This window comes from Cebidichthys violaceus, unplaced genomic scaffold (assembly GCF_023349555.1).
Source record: "Cebidichthys violaceus isolate CVI_PGR_0920_01 unplaced genomic scaffold, fCebVio1.0.p SCAF_29, whole genome shotgun sequence".
Classification (NCBI taxonomy): Eukaryota; Metazoa; Chordata; class Actinopteri; order Perciformes; family Stichaeidae; genus Cebidichthys; species Cebidichthys violaceus.
Window position 1 is genome coordinate 536157 of NW_027176472.1, and position 21769 is coordinate 557925.

At 43.5% G+C, this 21769-nt stretch overlaps 1 protein-coding gene across 2 annotated transcripts in view; it reads left to right on the top strand.

The window, feature by feature from the left end:
• The window catches only part of LOC137880566 (contactin-4-like), a 139328-nt gene extending 119793 nt beyond the window's left edge, over positions 1–19535 (top strand). The window contains exons 13-23 of one of the 2 annotated variants that reach the window (XM_068721978.1): positions 9064–9239; positions 11379–11499; positions 11980–12138; positions 13093–13242; positions 13811–13881; positions 15781–16015; positions 16308–16423; positions 17339–17525; positions 17616–17728; positions 17825–17993; positions 18405–19535. In XM_068721978.1, the coding sequence (XP_068578079.1) occupies positions 9064–9239; positions 11379–11499; positions 11980–12138; positions 13093–13242; positions 13811–13881; positions 15781–16015; positions 16308–16423; positions 17339–17525; positions 17616–17728; positions 17825–17993; positions 18405–18496 (1589 nt within the window). In that variant the 3' untranslated portion in view covers positions 18497–19535. The remainder of the gene's footprint in view (positions 1–9063; positions 9240–11378; positions 11500–11979; positions 12139–13092; positions 13243–13810; positions 13882–15780; positions 16016–16307; positions 16424–17338; positions 17526–17615; positions 17729–17824; positions 17994–18404) is intronic. The other variant, XM_068721979.1, reaches the window with a different exon arrangement.
• Positions 19536–21769: the final 2234 nt, after the last annotated feature.

The following is a 21769-nucleotide window of genomic DNA, read 5'->3' on the forward strand; positions in this document are numbered from 1 at the left end:
TCAAACAGACCGTTCGTGGAAAGTTTAATACGTTTTATTTTTCAGACTTAACGTTAGTTACAGCGCTGCGGGTCTCTCTCTCTCTCCGCTCACTGATCTCTCTCTCTCTCTCACGCCGCTCACTGATCGCTACAATAACAGCTGTTTCCTCCGCAGACATGCAGACTTTAACTGGACAACAGCTGCTAGTAAAGTAAATTAACCTGGTAGTCGATCGCGGGTGTCTACGTCATCGTTTCCAAACGTATGCGTTTCTGTCCGTTCCACACGAATACGCTACCCGGAGTTTTCAAAGTTATCCGGCTTCGGGATCGTTTCTAAACTCCTCCGTTTACGGTGCTCCAAAACGCCGGCGTAGTGCGGACGCTCAGTGTGACCGTAGCAAAACATATGCGTTTCCAAAACGAAAACGGAGTAACGTGGATGTACTCTAAGTAATCCCCCCCCAGCCCCTTAAATTAAAGGTACTAAATCAGCCATTAATACTCCCAATGTCATGCAAATCAGTTTCCATCTACGACCACAATGGTAAGACTTCATGCTATTGTCTGCAGAACCCGCTCAGCCTGCTTCCCTTTCTTCAGAAAGCAACTGTTGGAGTCCCAACAAAGGCCCAGACAGCTCAACACCGGTTCTCAGGTCTCCTCCAGCGTTGTCAGAGAAGAGTGTTTAAAGCACTGCTGCATGTCTATAAATCTCTCAATGGCTTCGGACCAAAATGCTTCTGACTGTCCTTTACGACATGAACCCTCTCAGCCTTTGGGGGCTGCTAAATGGTCCCAGAGTGCAGATTAAACCCAGGGGGGAGGCAGCGGTAAGTCACTGTGCGCCACAGAGCTGGAACAAACGTCCAGGGGTTGTTGGACTTGCACCAACTTCGACCACCTTTCTGTCTCCAGGTTAAAAAGTTTTCTGCACTGCCTTTGATCGAACCTTAAACATTCATCACGAACGATCCTCCTATCCGTTATCTATGCTTCTGTTCTCAACATTTTGATTTCCTTTATAGAGGAGTTTCTATGCTAATCCATTTTAATGTTTTTATGCAGTTTTACGTTCCGTCTTAATGTTCCTATTACTTTCCATTTTGAATTGTCGTTGTGTATGAAATGAATCGGGTGTAGCTCATTGGCTTTATTCGGTGCACGCCGCTGTTTTCCTCTCCTATTTCCACTGGGAATAGTTTTCCTCCCCTCCTCCAGTTCCTGGGGGATTTGCTGACATATTCAGCGAACTACACCCTCACGTCGACCTCCTTTTTCACGGAGGTTACACAGTTCATTTGTGTTATGATTATGTGTTCTGCCTTGACCTTCCTTGTTGGCTGGGTTGCATAGATTCCTTGAATGATTGATCTCGGTTGTATTGGCCTCAGGGAGATAAGTTCACGCCTCGTATTTCACAGGGATTGCTATCGATTCTCATGTGTATTTCAACAGATTATTGGAATGTTTGCCTCAAATCTTTCAGACAAATCGGGCCGCCGCCACTGTAGTTCCTCGGTTTCACTAAGAGCAGCATATTCTGAGATGTCAAGGCGAGCTCTGTGAAAGGATTGTGCCGGGAAAAGATTCCCTCAGAACCTTTACCCACCCACAAAGAATACAGTGTAACCACATGTAAACAAGCAGCACACGCTAACCGCTTGCCTGTGTTGATGTTGAGGACACCTTTCACCTGTGAGGCAATGGATTCCACAGGATAAAGAAAAACCAGAAACTAATAAAGTGGTGCCAAAATCCTTCCAATTCCCCGAACCATACAAGAAGTGCTGTATGTTTTCCACCACTCTCTGCAGTTAAATCATTTTTTCATAAAGACAGAGCTTCTTCTTCTTCTTCTTCTTCTTCTTCTTCTTCTTCTTCTTCTTCTTTTAATGATTTGTGCACAAAGGTTCAATCCATCTGATTGACTTTCTTCTTCAAGTTAGCAATCTGTCAAATCCTTTGAAATGCCATGTCAACAACGCAGTCTCGTTTTTTTTTTTATCTCATTGATAGAAACCTTAATTAATCTAGGCCCCACAGCCAAGTGCTAGTCTGAATACTAAAATCAAAAAATATAATGTCCTGTATCGATACAGTATCTCCCTCTTTAACCAGAAGATGCATCGCATAATGGAATAAAAAATAATAAATAAACGAGACCAGCTCTTTCTTCGGTAAATCACTATCAAGGCATGTTTCCCTTTTCTGTTGAATTATAAAAGACAGATTTCATATATTATAAATGCGTGAAAGTCAGCAGCAGTCAAGGATGTGGGGAGAGCTTAGAGTGCACCACTGATTTATTCTGATGCCTCATTGACGAGTCTTGCCTTTCTACAAACAAACAAAAAATAATCAGTAACCTTTGCATAATTGAGGCGAGGAAATTAACGGCAGAAAATGACGGTGTGTTTCTACCTTTTTTTGCACATTGGACGCATTCATCGCCGCGGAAAAAAAATTTTGTGGGAGCGCAGAGCCGGAGTTCAAGGCATAATAAAAAGCACAGCATTGCTACACCCTGCCAGTTACACTCCACACTCTCCTTTTACCCATTTATCACACACTGCGAAATGAAAACGGTACAGAACCCCCCCCCCAGCCAATCAGTGTGCATGGGTGGGGGTGGTGGGACCTACCGCTCTCGCTCGCTCTCTCTCTCTCTCTCTCTCTCTCTCTCTCTCTCTCTCTCTCTCTCTCTCTCTCTCTCTGTAGGTTCGGGTTGATGGCCTTTATGTGATTTTCCAATCAAGCTGCAAGGGAACACACACAGCCGTATGTCTTCTCAGCATAAAGAGACGCCGCCGTTATCCACTTATTATTCTTGCGAAAAAGGAATATGAGTTTTATTTGACACCCTCTCTCACTTCGCTTCCTTTTCCATCATCATATGTTAAGGCTGTTTTCTGCTGCTGCTGCTGTTCAAATGTTCCTGCGTGTGATCTCGATGCCTTCGCTTGTCACAATCGATATTGTTTGGAAAATGGGACGGGGTGATTTACATGCATTATTTCATTGAGGATCGGAAACCTGTTTAGCAGGGGGGGGGGGGGGGGGGGATGTGCGTCGCGGGAGCGGCCCTTATGGGAGATGACAGTAGTTTATTCAAATTGACTTTGGTGACGCAAATGCGGGAAAATACCTGTCAAAAGGCGTTTTCGGCGTTCTCCCGCTGTGGAAAGAGCCGCCTCGCAAGCAGCGGTGGAGCAGTCACAACAGATGAGCCCCGTTAATGTCCCCATTATTTCAACACTGGAGGGATATTAGCAGATTAATTGCACTTGATTATGGACGTGCTCCCTGAATTTTGATTACGCTGGAGATGAGCCGTTGCAATTAGGGTCGCCTCCGATCATTACAGATGGTCAGCGAACTCAAAAGTTCTGAGCTCACGCTGCGTTCACTTCTGTCTGCCTCTGTTAACCCGGAAGGCAATTCGTCTTTTCCGACACTGTGGCACGTCTTCACAGCCATTTGCTCCGGAGGTGTTCGGAAAGTAAAGAATAATGAAGTAGAATGTTTTGCGTAAGTGGTTATTGTATCATGTTTCCACTCGTATCCATGGCATTTGACACTCGTCGTCTTTTATTAAGGGACTATTGGATGGATCTTGTAATCTCTTGGTATACCCTTAACTTTTCCTCTAGCGCCATCGTGACTTTAAAATTGCAAGAATTATAACTCATCCAATACTTCGGTTTATGACCAAATACTTGTCGATCTAACACTATTCCCATCAGCCTCGGCTGTGCTTTGTGTTTAGCGTTGATTAGAAAAAAAAACGTTAGCATGCATGCTAACGCGCTAAATTAACATGGTGAGGATCTTTAACATCACAGTTGTCATTGTGAGCATGTTAGAATGCCGTCATTTGCATTTAGATAGTCTCACTGGCTGTCATATGCTAGAAAAGAAGGTGACATCCCATCATTTGTAGTATTTGTAGATGTTCCAGACGAAAAGTCTCTGCTGGCAGACATTCATGGTGTTTGCACATAAAAACTAGTCTACCGCTGCCTCGTTCGGTTAGTTAGTGCTATTTTGTGACTTTGGTGTTTGACAGAGTTATTTCAGATTCGCCGAAGTCACACAGTATCAAAAACAACTTAACCGATCGAGGCGGCGGTGGACCAGCAACTCTCATGTTGTGGAAGTTAAAATGACGCGTGGCTTTGAAGGGAAGCGCTGATAACGGCTTTAGTTACCCGCCGGAGAGAGCGCTGAATTTACTAGCCATGAATAAGTGCCTCATATAACCCCACTTTAAACAATTTGAACATTCCCTTTAAAGTTCAAACCCAGCACACAGTGAGCGTGGATGTTGGAATTTTGCTTTTGGGAAAAAAAGACATACATTGTGGTAGCACAGCCAATTCCATCATCACAAAGGATGGAGGGGGGTTTCATAGATGTTCAACCGTTATAAGCACTTCTGATGGAGACTACTGGCCAATTTAATCTTGTTAGATAAAAACAATATTCTCTGGGATTACATGACATTTGATATCACACAGGAAAGAAAGCACCGGTCATTGCTTTTGCAATTTATTTCGTAAGACAGAAGATGGATCTTCTGCTCGGTTACTTGATGTTAAAAAATCGTTCCAGTTTTGTATCAAAGTCCGGGAGGCGCTTATCAAAGCGAACCCTTTCGTCCATGTTGACTGCCAGCAACTATGTGAGATAAATGCGACGCGTGACTCCTGACAGCCGTATAGAAAAATAATGAGCAGCCATCTGTCAGTGATCACCAGCAGGTCGCTACAGATGCGCGGCTACGCACAGCCTACGAGTGCAGCATTGAGTGCGTCTTGCGTGCATCTGTCGAGCGATGCACACCGGCTTTTTATCGCAATTGAAGTTCGTCCTTCAAAGACCTTTTTGATTTGAGCTTTGTAAAAATAAGTGGCGTTCAAAGAAGCGCGTAGGAGGTGTCCGCGCTGTGTTGATGAAAGCCCTCTGTGCTTTGTTGATATGAAAAGCAAAAGGTAGAAAAACTGGGGATGGACCGATTTTCTTTTCATGTAGGTCACCGCACTTTAGTCCCAGAATGACCAGATACACTGTGGATTGAAGGGCTTCGTCAGGATCCATGTTACGGGGATTTACCTTCAAATAAATGACGTGAACTTCAGCCCGATGTGTTGACCGTTTTAGAAGAGGCCAGTGACCCGCCAATTGAAAGACATTGTCCTCTATAAGCTTGTGCCTCCGCAACATCTGCGTGAATCTCAGTTTGAAGGACTTCCAGGGTTGGGGTGAATCTCTTCCGTGGTAAAAATTTGTTTAAAAAAAAAAAAATCCTTGGATCACGCGGCCCCCGTGCCTCCTCGACGCCGTCCTCTATGCATTATTCAAGCTCACATCACTCACCATGTGTGGAAAACTACAGTGTCTATACACTCAAGGAGAATACGCTCTTACACATTACAGCTTTAGACCATTAAAGCTAGGAGGGAATCTCCACAGGGGGGAGGGGGGAGGGGGGGGGGGGGGGGGGGGGGGGGCGCAGAGAGGAGTGTGAGCATTATTCATGATGGCTGAAGACTGGGGAAACTGTCAGAGAGGAGCATGGAGTCATTTGCTTACTGCTGGCTCAACTATATGTTTGAGCTGCTTCTCTGAGTGTTCCCACTGTGAGCCAGTGTCTGTAAGTCATCTGTTTTGGCCTCCCTCAGTTCCATCGCCTTGTTGTCGTGTAGGGTTAGTAATCCAACTTGATGTTGCTTGAATAATACGATATTCATCTGTGTCATTCGTTTAAGCAATGTTGGGGGTCTTCATCTTAAAACCTCTATCAGACCTCATACAACGCAGCTCTATCTTCTCAAAACGTCTCATTTTGACGCTGGAGACCAAGTCCTTCCTTTTTTAGGAAGGCTTTATTTTACAAGACTGTTAATTCCTAATCATTTCCTATTTCCCCCCCCGCTGCTACTCTGTCAAGCTGTCAGAGCTACCATGGAGCCCACACTGTCACTAACTGCACTCCCTAAATAAATATCTAACTTTCTGATAAAACCCCAAAAAATATTTTAGGGAGAAGCATCAGAAGTGTCAGAAGGATATATCCAGGATGTCAAAACTGATGGTTGAAAAGCTAAAGTCTACAGATCACAGTGTAAAAGTGAACCACCACCTGGAGATCAGGACAGAAGACATTGAAATTACAGAACAAAGCTGTTCCTGTAAAGCCGGGTCGGTCTTTATTCACTGTTACGATCGTTAAAAAGCAAAAGCAGCATGTGTAACGAATATACATTCAGTATAGAGCGTAAGTAAGTGCTAGATTTTGGAAAAGTTTTGGAAGACCCCAACGGGGTCCGTGGAGGTACTGCAGGGGGTCCGTGAAACTTTTGGTTGATTAGACGTTTTTTTAAAAAAATGTTATTATTTTTTTTCCCAAACATGAATCTGTCCATTATTTCAATAGTCCATTTTTGTATGCAAGATAACAGGTATGTTTATGCATGGCCGTAGTACTAATAGGACATCACTCACTTTCGTTTCCACATTTATGTTTAAAATGAAAACGTCAATTTGAATAGCTTGTATGCATGATTAACATGCAATTGACAGACAATGTTGATATTGACATTGGTATCAGCTGACAGGTATGTTTATATATGGCACTAGTTGCACATGTTTAAAATAAAAACATGAATATATGAACCTGTGCATTATTTGAATAGCTTAGTATTGAATGCACAATAACAAGGTATGTTTATACATGGCACTAGGCCCAGTTTAATATAAAACACAATTTTATACAATATATATATAGGGGGTCCCTGCTCCATCTCTCTATCAGTTTGGGGGTCCTTGGCCTGAAAAAGACCCCTTCTCTAATATTATCAGTAGCGTCTCGCCAAAAACAAAATCATATGTGCATGTTTATAAATTGGTTTTGCCCGCCAAACTTTGTCATTTAGATAGAAGAAAAGAGATCTTTCTTTTTTTTTCATTTTCAGGTGAACAATAGGACTTTGTTTGAAGAACACAGTGAGGTAATCTTTATGAAATGTGATGAAATGCAGCCACTTAAAATCAAAACTAAAAACTTTTTAAAAGACCTCCTCAATGGCAAATCATATTGTTTAAAACCTTTTTTCTATGGATAGTTCTTTTCTTCTTAGCCATAAAAGTCAAAATAAACATAAGTATCAATCACAAATGTTACAACCAATAACAAACGCATACTTTAAATCTTTTTCAATGGAGTTTCTTGGCCGACTAAACGTTCACCTTGAACACTTGTTTATTCACGTCACATGACACACATTGGTTCCGACAAGTTTAATTCATTCACGGTCGATTATTCATGTTAAACACTGTGACGTGGAACAACAGGTGACTGTGGGGAGAACGTGGGGAAGCGGTTTGACCCGCCTCGGCAGCACTTCCCCCTCGGTGCCACCCGGCCTGTCTCGGCACTATCTCGTCTCTAAATTGACCCCGTTAAGTGAGTGGGTTACCATCCCCTCGTTTACGGTGGCAGCAGGTAACAAGGCATTATACAAGTCGGAAATCAATCAAATTATACTCAAGAGCCCGGTGTGTGGTTGTGTAACCAACCTTGGTTGTCCATATAATCTGTCACAAATGATGACAGAGGAGGGTAATAAGGGAGCATATTCCCATTGTCGTCACGGGTCGATCCCTGAAGACATGTTAGGAAAGTGGCAAATACAACAATCCTGCTGGAGAAATAACACGTTTACAGTATGTTTCCATGTTGCAGAGTACATATTTTTTCTTTTTATCGTGGATCAAAGTATTTCCCGATAGATCCTCCCTGATCCTTTTCTTTCCTCCTATTTCCTCCTCCTCACATCCTGCAGAGTATCGTCATAAAAACCCACTGCAACACAGAGAGGTGTGTTTCTTAGCCTTTAGGTTTTCTATTTCCTTCCTGCACTTGTTCTACAAGGTGTAGTCGGCCTTTAGAAAACACGCCAGCACACACAGAGTAGCCCCCTTGAATACCTCCTGTGTGTTATTACCACGGTTTTTACTGCACCGCCACCGCTCGCCATTTAGCCCCGGCAATAGAGGACTGGGGCTCTCAGACACACCTTCATTGTGTATATGACAAAACCTAGCAGCTGATAGCATTCTAGGCCTGATATCAGAAAACGGCTGGATAAATCACATCGGGGGTGCGAGGCGGTAGTGGTGAGTGTGTGTGTGTGTGTGTGTGTGTGTGTGTGTGTGTGTGTGTGTGTGTGTGTGTGTGTGTGTGTGTGTGTGTGTGTGTGTGTGTGTGTGTGTGTGTGTGTGTGTGTGTGTGTCGTGGAGGGGGCCCAATACAATGGAGGTATCGAATTCACTCTGGATGAAGACTGCACTGCCGGCACTTTCTACATGAATCTATGCCTGTCCAGGGATCATTTGCCATGGTTAATTTAGTCTGTGTGCTCAGAGTGGCAATTTTCAACCAAGTAATCACAGCACCCCCAAGAGGGAGACAGGTGTTGTGCACTCTGAGAACAAAAGCCTCTCCCACTCATCTCGCCTCTCTCATGTCCTTCCACCTTCCTCCTCCGCCGGCTCACACACGAGTGCAGATAAGGGACGCTCGCCTTATTCCCTGGCGGTGCCATTATAATGCACCGCAGGCTTGAAAAGAGAGCAGCGACGATTGAAAGAAGTGCCTTGCTGCTGTTTACTGTTTTCCTAGAGGTGCGTATTGGGAATTTCGGGGGCCGATCGAGAGAGAGAGAGAGAGAGAGAGAGGAGGGGGGTGGTTCCAGGCTGAGCTGTCGGTATCAGACGGAGGCTTCTCAGGATGCAGGAGAGACACGTCTCTGAGTCCCCACAGAGACGAGCTCAGGCCGACTAATACCAGTTATTGTAGCCGTGCGCCCTAGTTTGCTGTGTGCTCTGTCCCATATATCCTTCTATTAACTGAGTCTGACATATCCATAAGGATGATGGAAGGACTCGGCTTTTTTTTTTCCTTTTCGCAAAGCCACTTCCCGTGCTGAATTGTAATGCCTGTATAAAAAATAAATAAATAAAAGAGGGGGGCAGAAAAGTGTGTTTTGATCAAACGTACGCGGCATGTGATTTTCAGAGCCGACCGCCATCACCACCCTGCCGTCCACGCTGGACATCACGGTGGGGGAGAGCGTGGTCCTGCCCTGTCAGGTGAGCCACGACCCGTCCCTGGAGCTCAAGTTCACCTGGTTCTTCAACGAGCAGCTCATCCACTTCGGGAGCCACGGGGGATTCTTTGAAAAAGTGGGAGGCGTAAGTCCACAATCTCTAATGTTTTTTTTTTTGGGCAGGTTTGCTGTTAGAGCTACAGGTTTCCAATTTACAAACCAGTTGAGGATGTGAGCGTTGCAGCAAGGTATTTTAAAAAACAAGTTGCCACAATGTCACGATAGCTAATGCAGTGAATGGACATTTTCTCTCTTTAGAAATGAAGCAATTTCCTAAAAAACAACAATAGTATAACAAAATAAAAGTGACGTTGGTATAAACAAAAAGTACATTAGCATAACAAAATAAAAGTAACATTTGCATAAAAACATTAAAGTGACATTAGCATATTACAAAAAATAACATTGGCATAACTACATAAAAGTAGTGTTAGCATATCAAAATAAAGTAATGTTAGCATAACACTGTAAAAGTAGCTTTAGAATGGCAAAATACAAATAGCGTTACCATAACAAACTTAAAGTAACGTTAACATTACAAGGTAAAAGTAATATTAGCGTAACAAAACAAAAGTAACTATATGCTAGATTTATGCCAGATATGGTACGTAAGTGTTAAACCTCATTAGATATCTGCTGCTGTGTCAATACACAAATTAGTATTTGTGTTCAAAACGTCACGAAAAGACACTCTGCACAACTGATTTTTTTTTTTCCCCCTGTGAAATATTATAAGCGTAATGATGTGATGCAGATTCCATCTGAAGCCATCAGTCTGCACCTCTATCAGCTGTCACCAAGTCCCACGCAGAAACTTTAAATGGTCACCGAAATATAGAAATTTTGCAAATTTTGCAAATTTTGCAAATTTAGCTGGTGGAGAGTCCACCAGCTAAATTTGCAAAATTTGCAAAAAAAATTATTATTAAAATCAGGGTCTCTGACCAGCAAACTGCATGCAAACTGCTGACAGGTTTACTTCTTTAGATATTGAGCATTTTCCACGCGTTACTTTTGCGATTTGTGCCAAAACCTCAACGATGACGTCGTTCAGAGGCCCAGTTTTTACACCACGTTTTTTTTAGTATACACAATTCAATACAATAATCAAGAATCAAACCGTATTGTGGTGTGTTGAAGAATGCTCTTTTCATTAGTGTGACTGTGCCCTTTTGCCACATAAAAGACTGATTTATTCTCCAGTCCCTTCAGAGATCCCATTGACTAAAGGTCAAGAGGTGACTGTGAAGATTCATTGGTACATCAATATTGTACCTTTTCTCTATTTTACCAAGGGTCATAATAAATTCAGCCGCAGTGCAGAGGGAATGTTTGTATCAAGTGTATTATTTATGGGCAAGAAAATTGCTGCCTGTGGTTTATTTTAAAAATGAAATTTACATACACACCCTGCAACCGGTCTCAGTCAGCCGCTGTACACTGTAAGAGGTTCGCAGCTCACATCTCAGCGTGTGTTTTTTACGCAGGCTTATTTTTTTTCCCTTCAAAAAACTGCAGGCGTAGAGAATCCAGCACCGAGTTGTCTTTCCTGTTTCCTCTATGATTTAGTTCCTTCTTATACCATAATTTACACTCTCTCTAATGCATTGCTTCACATCTGCACTTACTTTGATTAAGCTACCAGACACTCCAAAGAATTCTCACTGCCATTGTGCCACGGCCTTCCGCGTGTCCAATTTATTACACAACCTGCTTTGCTCTGATGAAATGATAATGAAGGAGTGTGGGATTGCAATTAGAGATGGAATAAAAGGCTCCCTTAAAGAACTAACTGTCAGGCCAGCCATTAGGCTGCTCCTTAACTGAAACTGCTGCGGCAAAATCAAGCTATTTGAGCGAGCACATTCTCTGTAATTATAGTGGTAAAAGAAAGGCATGGCGTGTGCTCAATATAGAGAGGTGTGTTTCCTGTGGCCTTTTTTTAGGATATGGAAGGGAAGGCTGCACGGGGAATTATGGATTTATTTTTCAAGATACACATACATGAGAATAAGCTTTCCGTTCAGCTGGTTTTGTTCCCATGTGGCCCGGGGAAAGTCGGTATTGTTCTTGAATTACAATAGCTGGAGGCTTACCGTGTTGCTTATGGGACTCTTTGTGCATGTGTGTGTGTGTGTGTGTGTGTGTGTGTGTGTGTGTGTGTGTGTGTGTGTGTGTGTGTGTGTGTGTGTGTGTGTGTGATCGTGCACGTGGTGAATGACAGCAGCATTCGGCAGGAGACATTATGATTCGAAACATCCAGCTGAGGCACGCGGGGAAGTACACGTGCGCCGTGCAAACGAAGGTGGACAGCATTTCCATCGCCGCCGACTTGGTTGTCAGAGGTGAGCCACGGACGTTCACCTTTCACCGACAATGAACATGCCTCAATTTGGAAATGACCACTGACCAGATTACCAGTGGGTTTTGTTTTTTTTGAAAACAGCTAAATCATTTATCATTCACCCACTGCTGAGGAAGGAAGGAAGGGAGCTTGTTAGTGATTAGTGTTTATTCTGACTAGTTGTGCCTCGCCGATAGAATGAAAAAGGGAGGCGCACAGAAATTTCTCTCTCCGAGGCTTAAAGGAAATTTACTGTCTAATTATACCAAATAGCTCCCAAAGGTTTCACTGACTTCGCTGCAGTAGCTGCAGGTGCTAAAACCACCGCCACTCTCTCCGCCATCTTCCCATCTCCTCCCCTGATTTACATCCCCCCCCCCCCCCCCCCCCCCCCTCCCTCCCCCTGCTTCTCTTCCTCCTTCCCCCGTCTGTCTCTCTTATCTCTCTACCCTCTTTGCTGCCTGGCTATGCCATCTATCAGGTCCCCCGGGGCCCCCCACCAGCATCCATGTAGAAGAAATCACTGATACCACAGCCTCTCCGTCCTGGAGGCCCGGTCCCGATAATCACAGTCCAATTACGGCATACACCATCCAGGCCAGGACACCGTTTTCCCTCGGGTGGCAGGCTGTCACCACAGGTAAGCTCTCTCCAACCAGCCGTGGCCTCCTCCAATCACATGGAGGGGGTCCGCTCTTCATTCCGCCTCGCCTGTGAGGATATTGGAGATGTAATTTTTACACCCGGCCCCAAATGGTATACGCTATTGTAGCATGACCGTTGACCGCCATATTTTTTTATTGGACTCCCGGGAATCCTGAAACGTGGATCTCATCCCCGATGATGGAGCTTGTTGCCGTTGCTGCAATTTGATAGTGTGGTTAAGTGATAGCGCCAGGCGTAATTCCCCCCCCCCCCCCTCCAACATCCTCTTAAATGGGGCTCAGCATCCACGCTTGATTGGTGTAATGTGCATTTATCGCGTACTGTATACCTTGTATTATTGATATTTTTGTAAAATTAAGGGCACTTTGATCGAAGAGATAGTTTTCCTGGCCTCATTGATTTACCACATCAGGATCGTATGTTTGAAACATAACTACATTATGACCTTGCAGGTAGACGGAGCTCCTCTGTCTACAGAAGAAAATGACTTTTTTTGTCATTTCCAGTGCAACACAAGAACACACACACACACACACACACACACACACACACACACACACACACACACACACATAGTGCCATATTACACGTCTTACTAGAGAAATGTCCCCTGATTAGAAAGTTAACAGTCAGTGTGTTTCCTCTTATGAGATTCTTCTGTTGTTGTTGTTGTCGTCATGTTTTTTTGGAGTAAGTGTGTGCACTATGTGTCCTTGTGAGGGATTACGACCGTCCTATGTACCTGTGGTGGACTCCTACCATGTGTGTCAGCCTGGAGGTCATTCTGCTGCTGATGCTAAGCTGACACACACACACACACACACACAAACAGTGAAAAACACACACACACACACACACACACACACACACACACACACACACACAAAGTTGTTTGAGACTGAAGGGGGCATTGTGTGTTTTATACCAGTTCCCGAGGTGGTGGGGGGCCACCGGCTGACAGCTACAGTAATAGAACTGAGCCCTTGGGTGGAGTATGAGTTCCGGGTCCTGGCAAGCAACACCATCGGGACCGGCGAGCCCAGCAAGCCGTCCAAACAAGCAAGGACAAAGGGGACCTGTATGTACCACATGATCACAAAAAACACACTTCCCTTATTACCGTTTGTTCTTCCCTTCCAAAGCAAGGTCGATTGATTCCTTTACTCTCTTAAAGGAAGAGTTCAACAACTAAGAGTCAGCTGATGAGATCAATACTACCCTCATGTGTGTCTTATGTATGAAGATACAGCTGAGGTGCTTAGCTTAGCTTAGCATAAAGACTGGAAAAAGCTAGCTTGACTAAGAACAGAAGCTATAATAAACTCAAAATAATAATAATAACATTCCCCCACATTTGGGAACTCATGACAGCGCAACACTAGCTATTTAGTCTCCTAGCTGCAGCTCAATGCACGTATAAGTGGCATCAATCTTTTCATCTAACTCTTGGCAAGCGTATCACTGTCATAGTGAACTTTGTGGTCAGTTCTGTCTCACTGGATTTGTAGATGTTGAAGTTCAACCGGGGCAAAAAGTTGCCTCTCTCTGCCGCTTGGGACTAGCGACGTGGAAAATGATTACATGTTCCTCCTCGGCGTCGTGTGAAGTCAACAGGGCTAAAGCTGATCTGTCTTCTTCCTCTCCAGCTCCGAAGGTCACACCAGCTAATGTGAGTGGAGGCGGTGGCAGTCGCTCCGAATTAGTCATCACATGGGAGGTAAGCGAGCCTCGCTCTGGACCCCCCCTCACCCCACCCACGGAGGAGGGAGCCAGACGTCATTATTCTCTGTGGATCTGGGCCTGTGTTTCATTAATAACAGCTGAACGGCTTAATGTATGGCATTTCATTTTTAAGAACAGAGAGGCAATAACTGCTGCTGTCACCCTAGGGGAGAGACAAATGCTTTTGAGGTTTCAATAAGATAATTAAGCTCAATGGTTCCTTCCAAGTCCCAACTTATTTTCAAATTGTTTTTTTTTTTCCCTTTCTGTCTCTCTCTCTCTTTCTTTCTCTTTCTGTCTTGCAAAGCCTGTGCGTATCAGTCCAGCTCCAAAAGCTTATATTTATTCCGGCTGCTCAAAATCATCAGCCCCCGCTGTGAACCGTTTTACAGAATCAGTGTTGATGTTTCAATATGCAAGAGTTCAATTGAAGTCTAACTTCTGCTTTAACAAAAGCCGCAATTTTGCCTCAGCTCTGAAATTTCCTGAGGCATTTTCCTTTGGAAATACAAAGCAGGGGTGCAGCGTTGCATTTTTAATTTTGACTTGTGCTTACAGGTTTAATGCGTTACCTGTAGTGAGGCTGAGATTTTTGCTTTTTATTCTGAGGGATGGGTCCCTGTGTCATTTATGTCAAATGGGTTTAACCCCACCGCAATCTGCTCATCAGGTAATGAGAAGTCTTCTGTGCAGCGTTAAAGGGAAAGTATAGTGAGCTGCACATGTGACCAAACACAAGAAACACAGTTTTACAACACACAACTGAAGATAGAAAAAAAAAGACGTGAGATAAACACAAAATACTTACATATGTCAATTACAAACGTGGATTAGTGGATTTTGTTACATGTATTGAAATCAAATGAACGTTCAAATCTCAGAAGAGCGCTGCTGAGTGTTCGATAAGAGAATGTAGCACATTTATCTACAAGGTTGGTGGAATAAGTTGCAGCCCAAACGATATACTAATATGTGAGGGATGAGTAAAAAACTAAAGAAAGATCAAAACTGAAGAAACAAACTATTTGATAACCAAATTGATTTTCACATCTTACGGAAAACTAAATTAATAGGATTTTTCAAATAATGGTTTTTTATTCACAAAAACAGTTGAATGTATCTATTTAGAAGTAAATGGGTGTAAAAATATGTATGTGTTACAAACAAACTAATGTCATCAGCAGAAATGTAACTATTGAAGATGCAGCGATGAAGTCATTCATAATGTGGAACAAGGTTCCCAGAATTGACCCCTGTTGGACACCACAACTCAATCACACCGTATGAATCCATTCATTCACAAATTGTTTCCAATCATCAAAATAATTTGAGAACCATTTGTAAATGAGTTCACTGGAATCATAATGTGATAACCTACTAAAAATAATAATAATAATTTCTTTTAATTAATAATACAATGTAATATTAAAACGAATACTCATAAATTTGTTTTTATATAAATATAAAATATGAAGCCACGTCCATACTGATACTGGCCCAGCGTTGAGACATCTAACCGGCCTAAAGCAAAGTGCTTTTTTATGTGAGCGTGTATCTCTTAGTGGACGAGGGTGAAGTGGTGAGGAATTATCCACCAGAATGAAGTCTGCAGCTATAAATGTATGAGCCATGTTATCAGTCTGGACAACAGCTGAGTTTATGGCATCATGCTGAGTGCACTGTACTGTGTAATGGATGTGTCCGGTAATAGTTCTTGTGTGCACAGCATGTTATTTTTGAGGCAAAGCGTTGCCTCAAAAATGTGAAAGCCGTGTCTTTAATCTTGATTTTAATCTTTAATCTTTTTTTTTTTAAAAATGCATTGCGCTTGAATTGATGTGATGAATTGAGAGTTTTATGCACAATTGCATTTTTCTTTCCCCCCCCCTTGCAGCCGGTTCCCGAGGAGCTGCAGAATGGACCTGGTTTCGGCTACGTCGTGGCTTTTCGACCCCACGGAGCCACGGGGTGGATGCAGGCCGCCGTGCCGTCCGCTGAAGCGTCCAAATACGTCTTCAAAAACGAGAGCATCCAACCCTTCTCGCCGTTCCACGTGAAGGTCGGCGTCTACAACAACGAGGGGGAGGGGCCGTTTGGACCCGTGACCACGATCTACTCCGCTGAGGAAGGTGCGTGTCATTTCTGTAACGTCACACACACAACAACAACATGCGACGGAGAGGCTTTGCTCTCGCTCTGCCGCGTTTAACGCTTGAGTACATGCCTGGATCCGTCCGGGATCTAAACGGCGGCGGCGGCGGCAGTGATCCGGCAGCCAGCATTCTTCTATCAGCGCTTGCAGACGGTCTTCCTCAAACTTCCGTCCCTCTGTTGTTTGATTGAAAGAAATAGCTTTGAAAGCGCTTTGAGGGGGTCATCAAAGCTGGGTGTTACTTCTAAGTCTTTATGTATTAACTGCAGAGCCTGGCCGAGCTCCCACCAGGGTCCGTGCCAAGAGCCTCTCAGCGGCCGAGATTGAAGTTTCGTGGAAAGCTCTGCCCTGGAATGCCAGCAAAAAACGAGTCCTGGGCTATGAGGTGAGCTCCAATGAAATACCTTGTGTGTGTGTGTGTGTGTGTGTGTGTGTGTGTGTGTGTGTGTGTGTGTGTGTGTGTGTGTGTGTGCTTCCATTGGATGTAAATGTGCGCGTGCATATGGCAACTTATGCTGTTGAGTCTTGTTCTTTTTTATTATTGATGAGTGTTTCAGGCTCATGCACCTTGGGCACATGAGATAATAGCTTGCCTCATGCATAATGGTCCAGCCTAAGTCCCATGCCTGTGGGTTTAGTTGTGTTTCTCTTGTTGTTTACCTAAGTACTGTAACCACCCTGATTAGCGTACTGATGCAATACACCGAGGGATAGAGCGTTTAGCTTCTAATCCACACAACAAAGCAGTTGCAGACACTGGCTTTGCGCTCAGTTAGTTCTTGTCATTTTAATTCCGCTCATTATTGAAATCCAAGATGTGAACAAAAGGCGGCGTTTTCGTCCCCAGCGGTTTTTTTAAAATGTTGACCACTCAAAGTCAACAGAGGAGCGGGGCCTGAGTAAACCATTACTGTGAGGAAAGACAAATTATATTTGTGCCGTCAGGCGAGCCGGCTATTTCAGCCCCTGACGAGCGGGTTGACAAAGAAAATCTGTTCTCAGTGGAAGTTGATGGCCGGGGGATTTTTTGAGGATTCTTTTTACTCTTTGTTTTCCTTTTTTTTTAAAAATATTTTATATGCATTTTTGACCTCGCTCTTTACCACATAACTTTAAAACCATGACACATGTCTGATGAGCGCACAGCAGCACCAATTCACATCCTTCATCCAGTCGAGTTCACATCTCCCCCAGTTGCCAGTTTGCACTTCATCGACAGCGTGTAACAAGAAAGCTTTTAAGGTGTCTGTCTTTGTTTTCTGCGTTCACGGCCCGCCGTTCTGCCCCGCTGCCTTTTCAGCTGAGGTACTGGAGTAGAAGTGAAAGGGAAGACACGGCCAGTGTGCAAAAGACTGTTGGAAATCAAACGTCTACCGTTATCCGCGGGGTGAAAGGCAGCACCGCGTATTACATCTCGGTGAGGGCCTATAACACTGCTGGAACGGGGCCTCCCAGCGCCGCGGTCAACGTTACCACCAAGAAGCCACGTAAGCATCAGACCCAATCGTGACTCTCTGTCACTCTATGACACCGTTCAAATCTTCATCGAGGTGAATAACGTGCTTTTCTGCTCTCAGCGCCCAGTCAGCCACCAGTTAAAGTGATGTGGAACACATCAAACTCCAAGATTATACTGAACTGGGAGCAGGTCAAGGCGCTGGAGAACGAGTCCGAGGTCACCGGTTACAAAGTAAGAACTCGGCTGCTCGGTAATTGTGTTTTTTTTTCGGCTGTTTGCTTCTCTCTCGCTGACTCTTGACTTGACTCGCTGCCGTTCCGTCCTCAGGTGCTGTACAAGAAGAATCGACACAGCCGCCCCAACGTCATGGAAACCAACACCACGTCCGTGGAGCTCGCCCTGCCCACCGATGAGGATTACATCATCCAGATAAAGCCGTTTGGAGAGGGAGGGGAAGGCAGCAGCAGCAGGCAGATCACCATCCCAAGGATACCAGGTCAGTGGAGAGATAGTTGACTCCTCCCTCGTGGCCGAGCTGAATAATCCACTTCCCCTGCTGCCGCCTTGCCCGAACAGATTAGCTCTCGTCATCTCAGAGAGGAACCGAGAGAGTGGAGAAAAATGAAACATGAGACATTTTTGTAATCGCGGCATCTACGTGACACCGTAATGCAAGCGTCGCATGAAAAGTTAGGCAATTTATTTAGAATACTTTGTCTCATTTCGCTGCTCAAGTAGTAATAACTCTCAAGCGTTTTTGGGAAAATGAATGCTTTCAGCTGATGCAGGCTAGAGAGATTGTCGATTAACGAAGTGAAATGCCCAAAAAGTCTTGTGTTTTGTTTTGGTGTTTTTTTCCCCCTTCTTGAACGCACTAACAGCCTCGTTCTCTCCCACACCATTTCAGGCCCCAACGCAGTCGGCTCAGCGTCCAAGGTCTCCACTCTATCAGCCCTCAGTACGATAGCGCTGTCTTTCACGGCACGGACATCTTTATGACAAACAGCTCTCAGCAGACGTTGCATCTGATGCGGAGACAGCTCTACGGCGGGAACGCAAACACAGCCCACTCTGGTGTAACGAGATCCATTCATCTAGATTTTAGAGGCAAAAGGAAGAAATTTAAAACAAAAAAAACAAAAAAATGTTAAAAAAAAAATACGCCATTGAGATGATAGGGAAGGAGTCCCCTTCAGCGCCCCGGCTAAGTAAAGGAGATTGAGCGATGTCGTGACTATGTTGTTACCAAAGCAGCTTTCATAAGAAAAAAAAATGAAGAGGAAAAAATGTCTTATATGCATCTTTTTGTATGACATGTTGAGCTTTTATAGATTTTTTTTTTTTTTTTTTTCCTTAATCAATTGGAAGTCCGTCTGGGCTAACTGGTGCGAGAACAATTAAGTGCATGGCAACTAACATGCAATGTTCCAGACTGGAGGTTAAGAATGTGATTTTGACAGCGCACCGTTCATCTGCTAAAATAAGGAAAACACTTGTGACTTTGGTTCTAACAGACCAGAGTAGTTTCTTTTCTTCAAGTGAATGAACTATTAACTGTTACTGTGTTACATCTCTGCATTTCTGTTTCTGCAATATGTCACAAATGTGTCATTGGAAGGACTACATCGACATGGGTCTTTGTCGTTATTGGTCATCTTACCAAGTGCTGTGGGTGAGCAGAGGATTGGCCTTTAGAATCTCCTGACAGCACATGCTAATGCTTTACCACGCTAGTAACGTTTTTTACTTTACTTTAGTAAAAAACTTTTTTTTTTTACTTTTTTTTTTACTTTTTTAGTTGTTGTTTTTTGCATTAGCAAAAAAAAACCGTCAGCCATCTTTAGTTTTTTCAAAATAGATTTCACTAATCAAGTGGACTAAGATTTATGTATTTGTTGTCATATATATGTCATGAATAGTTAGAAAAACGTAGAATTATAAAAAAAAAAAACCTCTACGTTTAAACTTTTAAAAAAGTTTTTAAAAAAAGTTTTTTTTTAAACTTTTTTAGTTGTTTTTTTGCATTAGCAAAAAAAAGTCAGCCATCTTTAGTTTTTTCAAAATAAATTTCACTAATCAAGTGGACTAAGATTTATTTGTTTGTTGTCATATATGTGTCATGAATAGTTAGAAAAACGTAGAATTATAAAAAACTATATTAATTGATATTAACTTTGTTATCCTCCTACATCACATAATGCTAATTGGCACTAATTGCGTATAATATAGGGAGGGATTGTCTAAAATGCTACAATATTGTATCATAATACAATATGTACATTGAGTTATGAGTCTTTGTAATCATTCCTCTTGTCAAAAATGACAATGCCAGTACCAAAACTAGTACTCCTAATATACAGATACAAATAGTACTTCATTTTATAAAAAAAAATTCCGTCTTCATTGGATACCCATCATGTGAATGGAAGCATTAAGTTGCGTAAAATTGCCGTCACCACTGCATTTATTTTCATCGGACGCCACAGGCGTGTGGCACAGCCGTACTTTCTAGAGTTTTAGTGACATGTGGCTTGCAGCTGCTCTGGTACTGGTCCAATCACACGCGCATGAAGCAAAACCATACAAACAGTCTGGGTTTCTTTTTTTTTCTAGCTCTGGGTACAAAAAGGCTTGAATGCAGCTATCATTCCGCTGAAGAAGATTCAATACGACTAGACACTGGGTTATTTCGGTCGATACCTTAAAGATACGGAGTACCGATACGGAGCCCTGCTCCTGTTCACAACAGGCGCTTTGCAGAGGAAGCTGGGGGCTAAATCCAAAGTAGCTCTCATCCAAAGCCCACTTGTTGTGTTCTTCCAAACGTTTCCTTGCTGAGGCGCAGCAGAGGAACGCATTAAGTCCGTTGTTGCTATCGTAACACGCCGACAATAAACGTACACCACTGCGACGCGTACGTGATTTAACCAAGAGAAGAACGCCGAAGCCTCTTGGGAGCTTCCGCTGAACTGGAAATGCCATAAGTGAGATCAGAAGGGTTCGCTTCATGTGCAGACGGGATGATTATAGCTACTAATTAACATGTTCAGCATACATGGGGAGAACAATCTGTCCTTTTTTTTTTTTTTATCATGCTGGATGCTAACGCATTAGAGTGTCATGTGTTTTTTTGGGGGGTTTTTTTGTGCCAGTCCTCTCAGGGAAGGTGACCAACAACTCTCAAAAAGTCGATGGGGTCCTTAGAGTCATCCAAACCATAGCTCCTGACCTTGTTCCCAGAAATAGCAGCCATGCTGTTCTGGAGAGCGGCTCCCCTGGGTTCTTCTACCTTGGCCATTGTACTGCACCGCTGACCGGACCCTCGTGGCTGTCTCGCGCTCCCTCGTCCTTTTTCAGTTAGCCCTGTGTCTAGAGCTATTCTTTGCCTTCTGTGTGCCTCATCATATGTTCAAAATCCTCAGGTCCTTAAAAGAGCCTTAACTTATCATATGTATATCAAAAACATTAGAAGCATAGAACGACGAAGCAGCCGCGGTGATGTTTACATGCTGCTGTGTAGAAAGATGCTGTATGTGATTGGGATCAGGTAGGAGGGGGGGGGGGGGGTCCTTTGTGCGATGCTGAGGATACCAAGGTTAGTTTGAATGGCGTTCTGCTATTTCGCATGGGATATTGGCAATATATGAGGCCTGGTGCATTTTTTTATAGGTGTGTATTCTTATTAAAAGACAATGCTGCTGATCTTCTTTTTCCTTTTCCCATCGTCTCCTGACGCCATGTGGGACTGCTGTGCTACAGAGGTGCAGTGCAGTCTGTATGTAGCTTGTAATCCAGTTAAGTAGTTTGTACTTTGAAGGGAAGTGTGCTGTAGGCTACTGGGTCTTGCTCAGAATCATGCATCGAGAAATGTGTAATATACTGTTTTGTACACTTCAAATCATTTATATAAAAGAACCTTTCTAAAGAGATGATTTACTTGGTTTTTATGTAATAAGTCTGTTTCATACTGTAGCTAACTGTTGCTCAGCATGACTGTACTTTTTGTCCTCTCTCTCTCTCTCTCTCTCTCTCCTGTCAATCTGCAAAATGGACTGAATGGCTTTGGCGAGGTTAATGCATCTGAAAGGTTTGTGTATACTGTGTGTGTACCATGGAATCTGAACCATGATCAGCCCCGTGTCTTTGCTTCTGTCTCAGTCAGCCCCTCTGAGATGTACTGGGTCTCCCGTCCGTATACGCTCTACATGAGGGTTTCCTCTGTTGCTGTTTGTTGTTTATACTGTGTTAATAAAGATTATTGATTTATAGAAC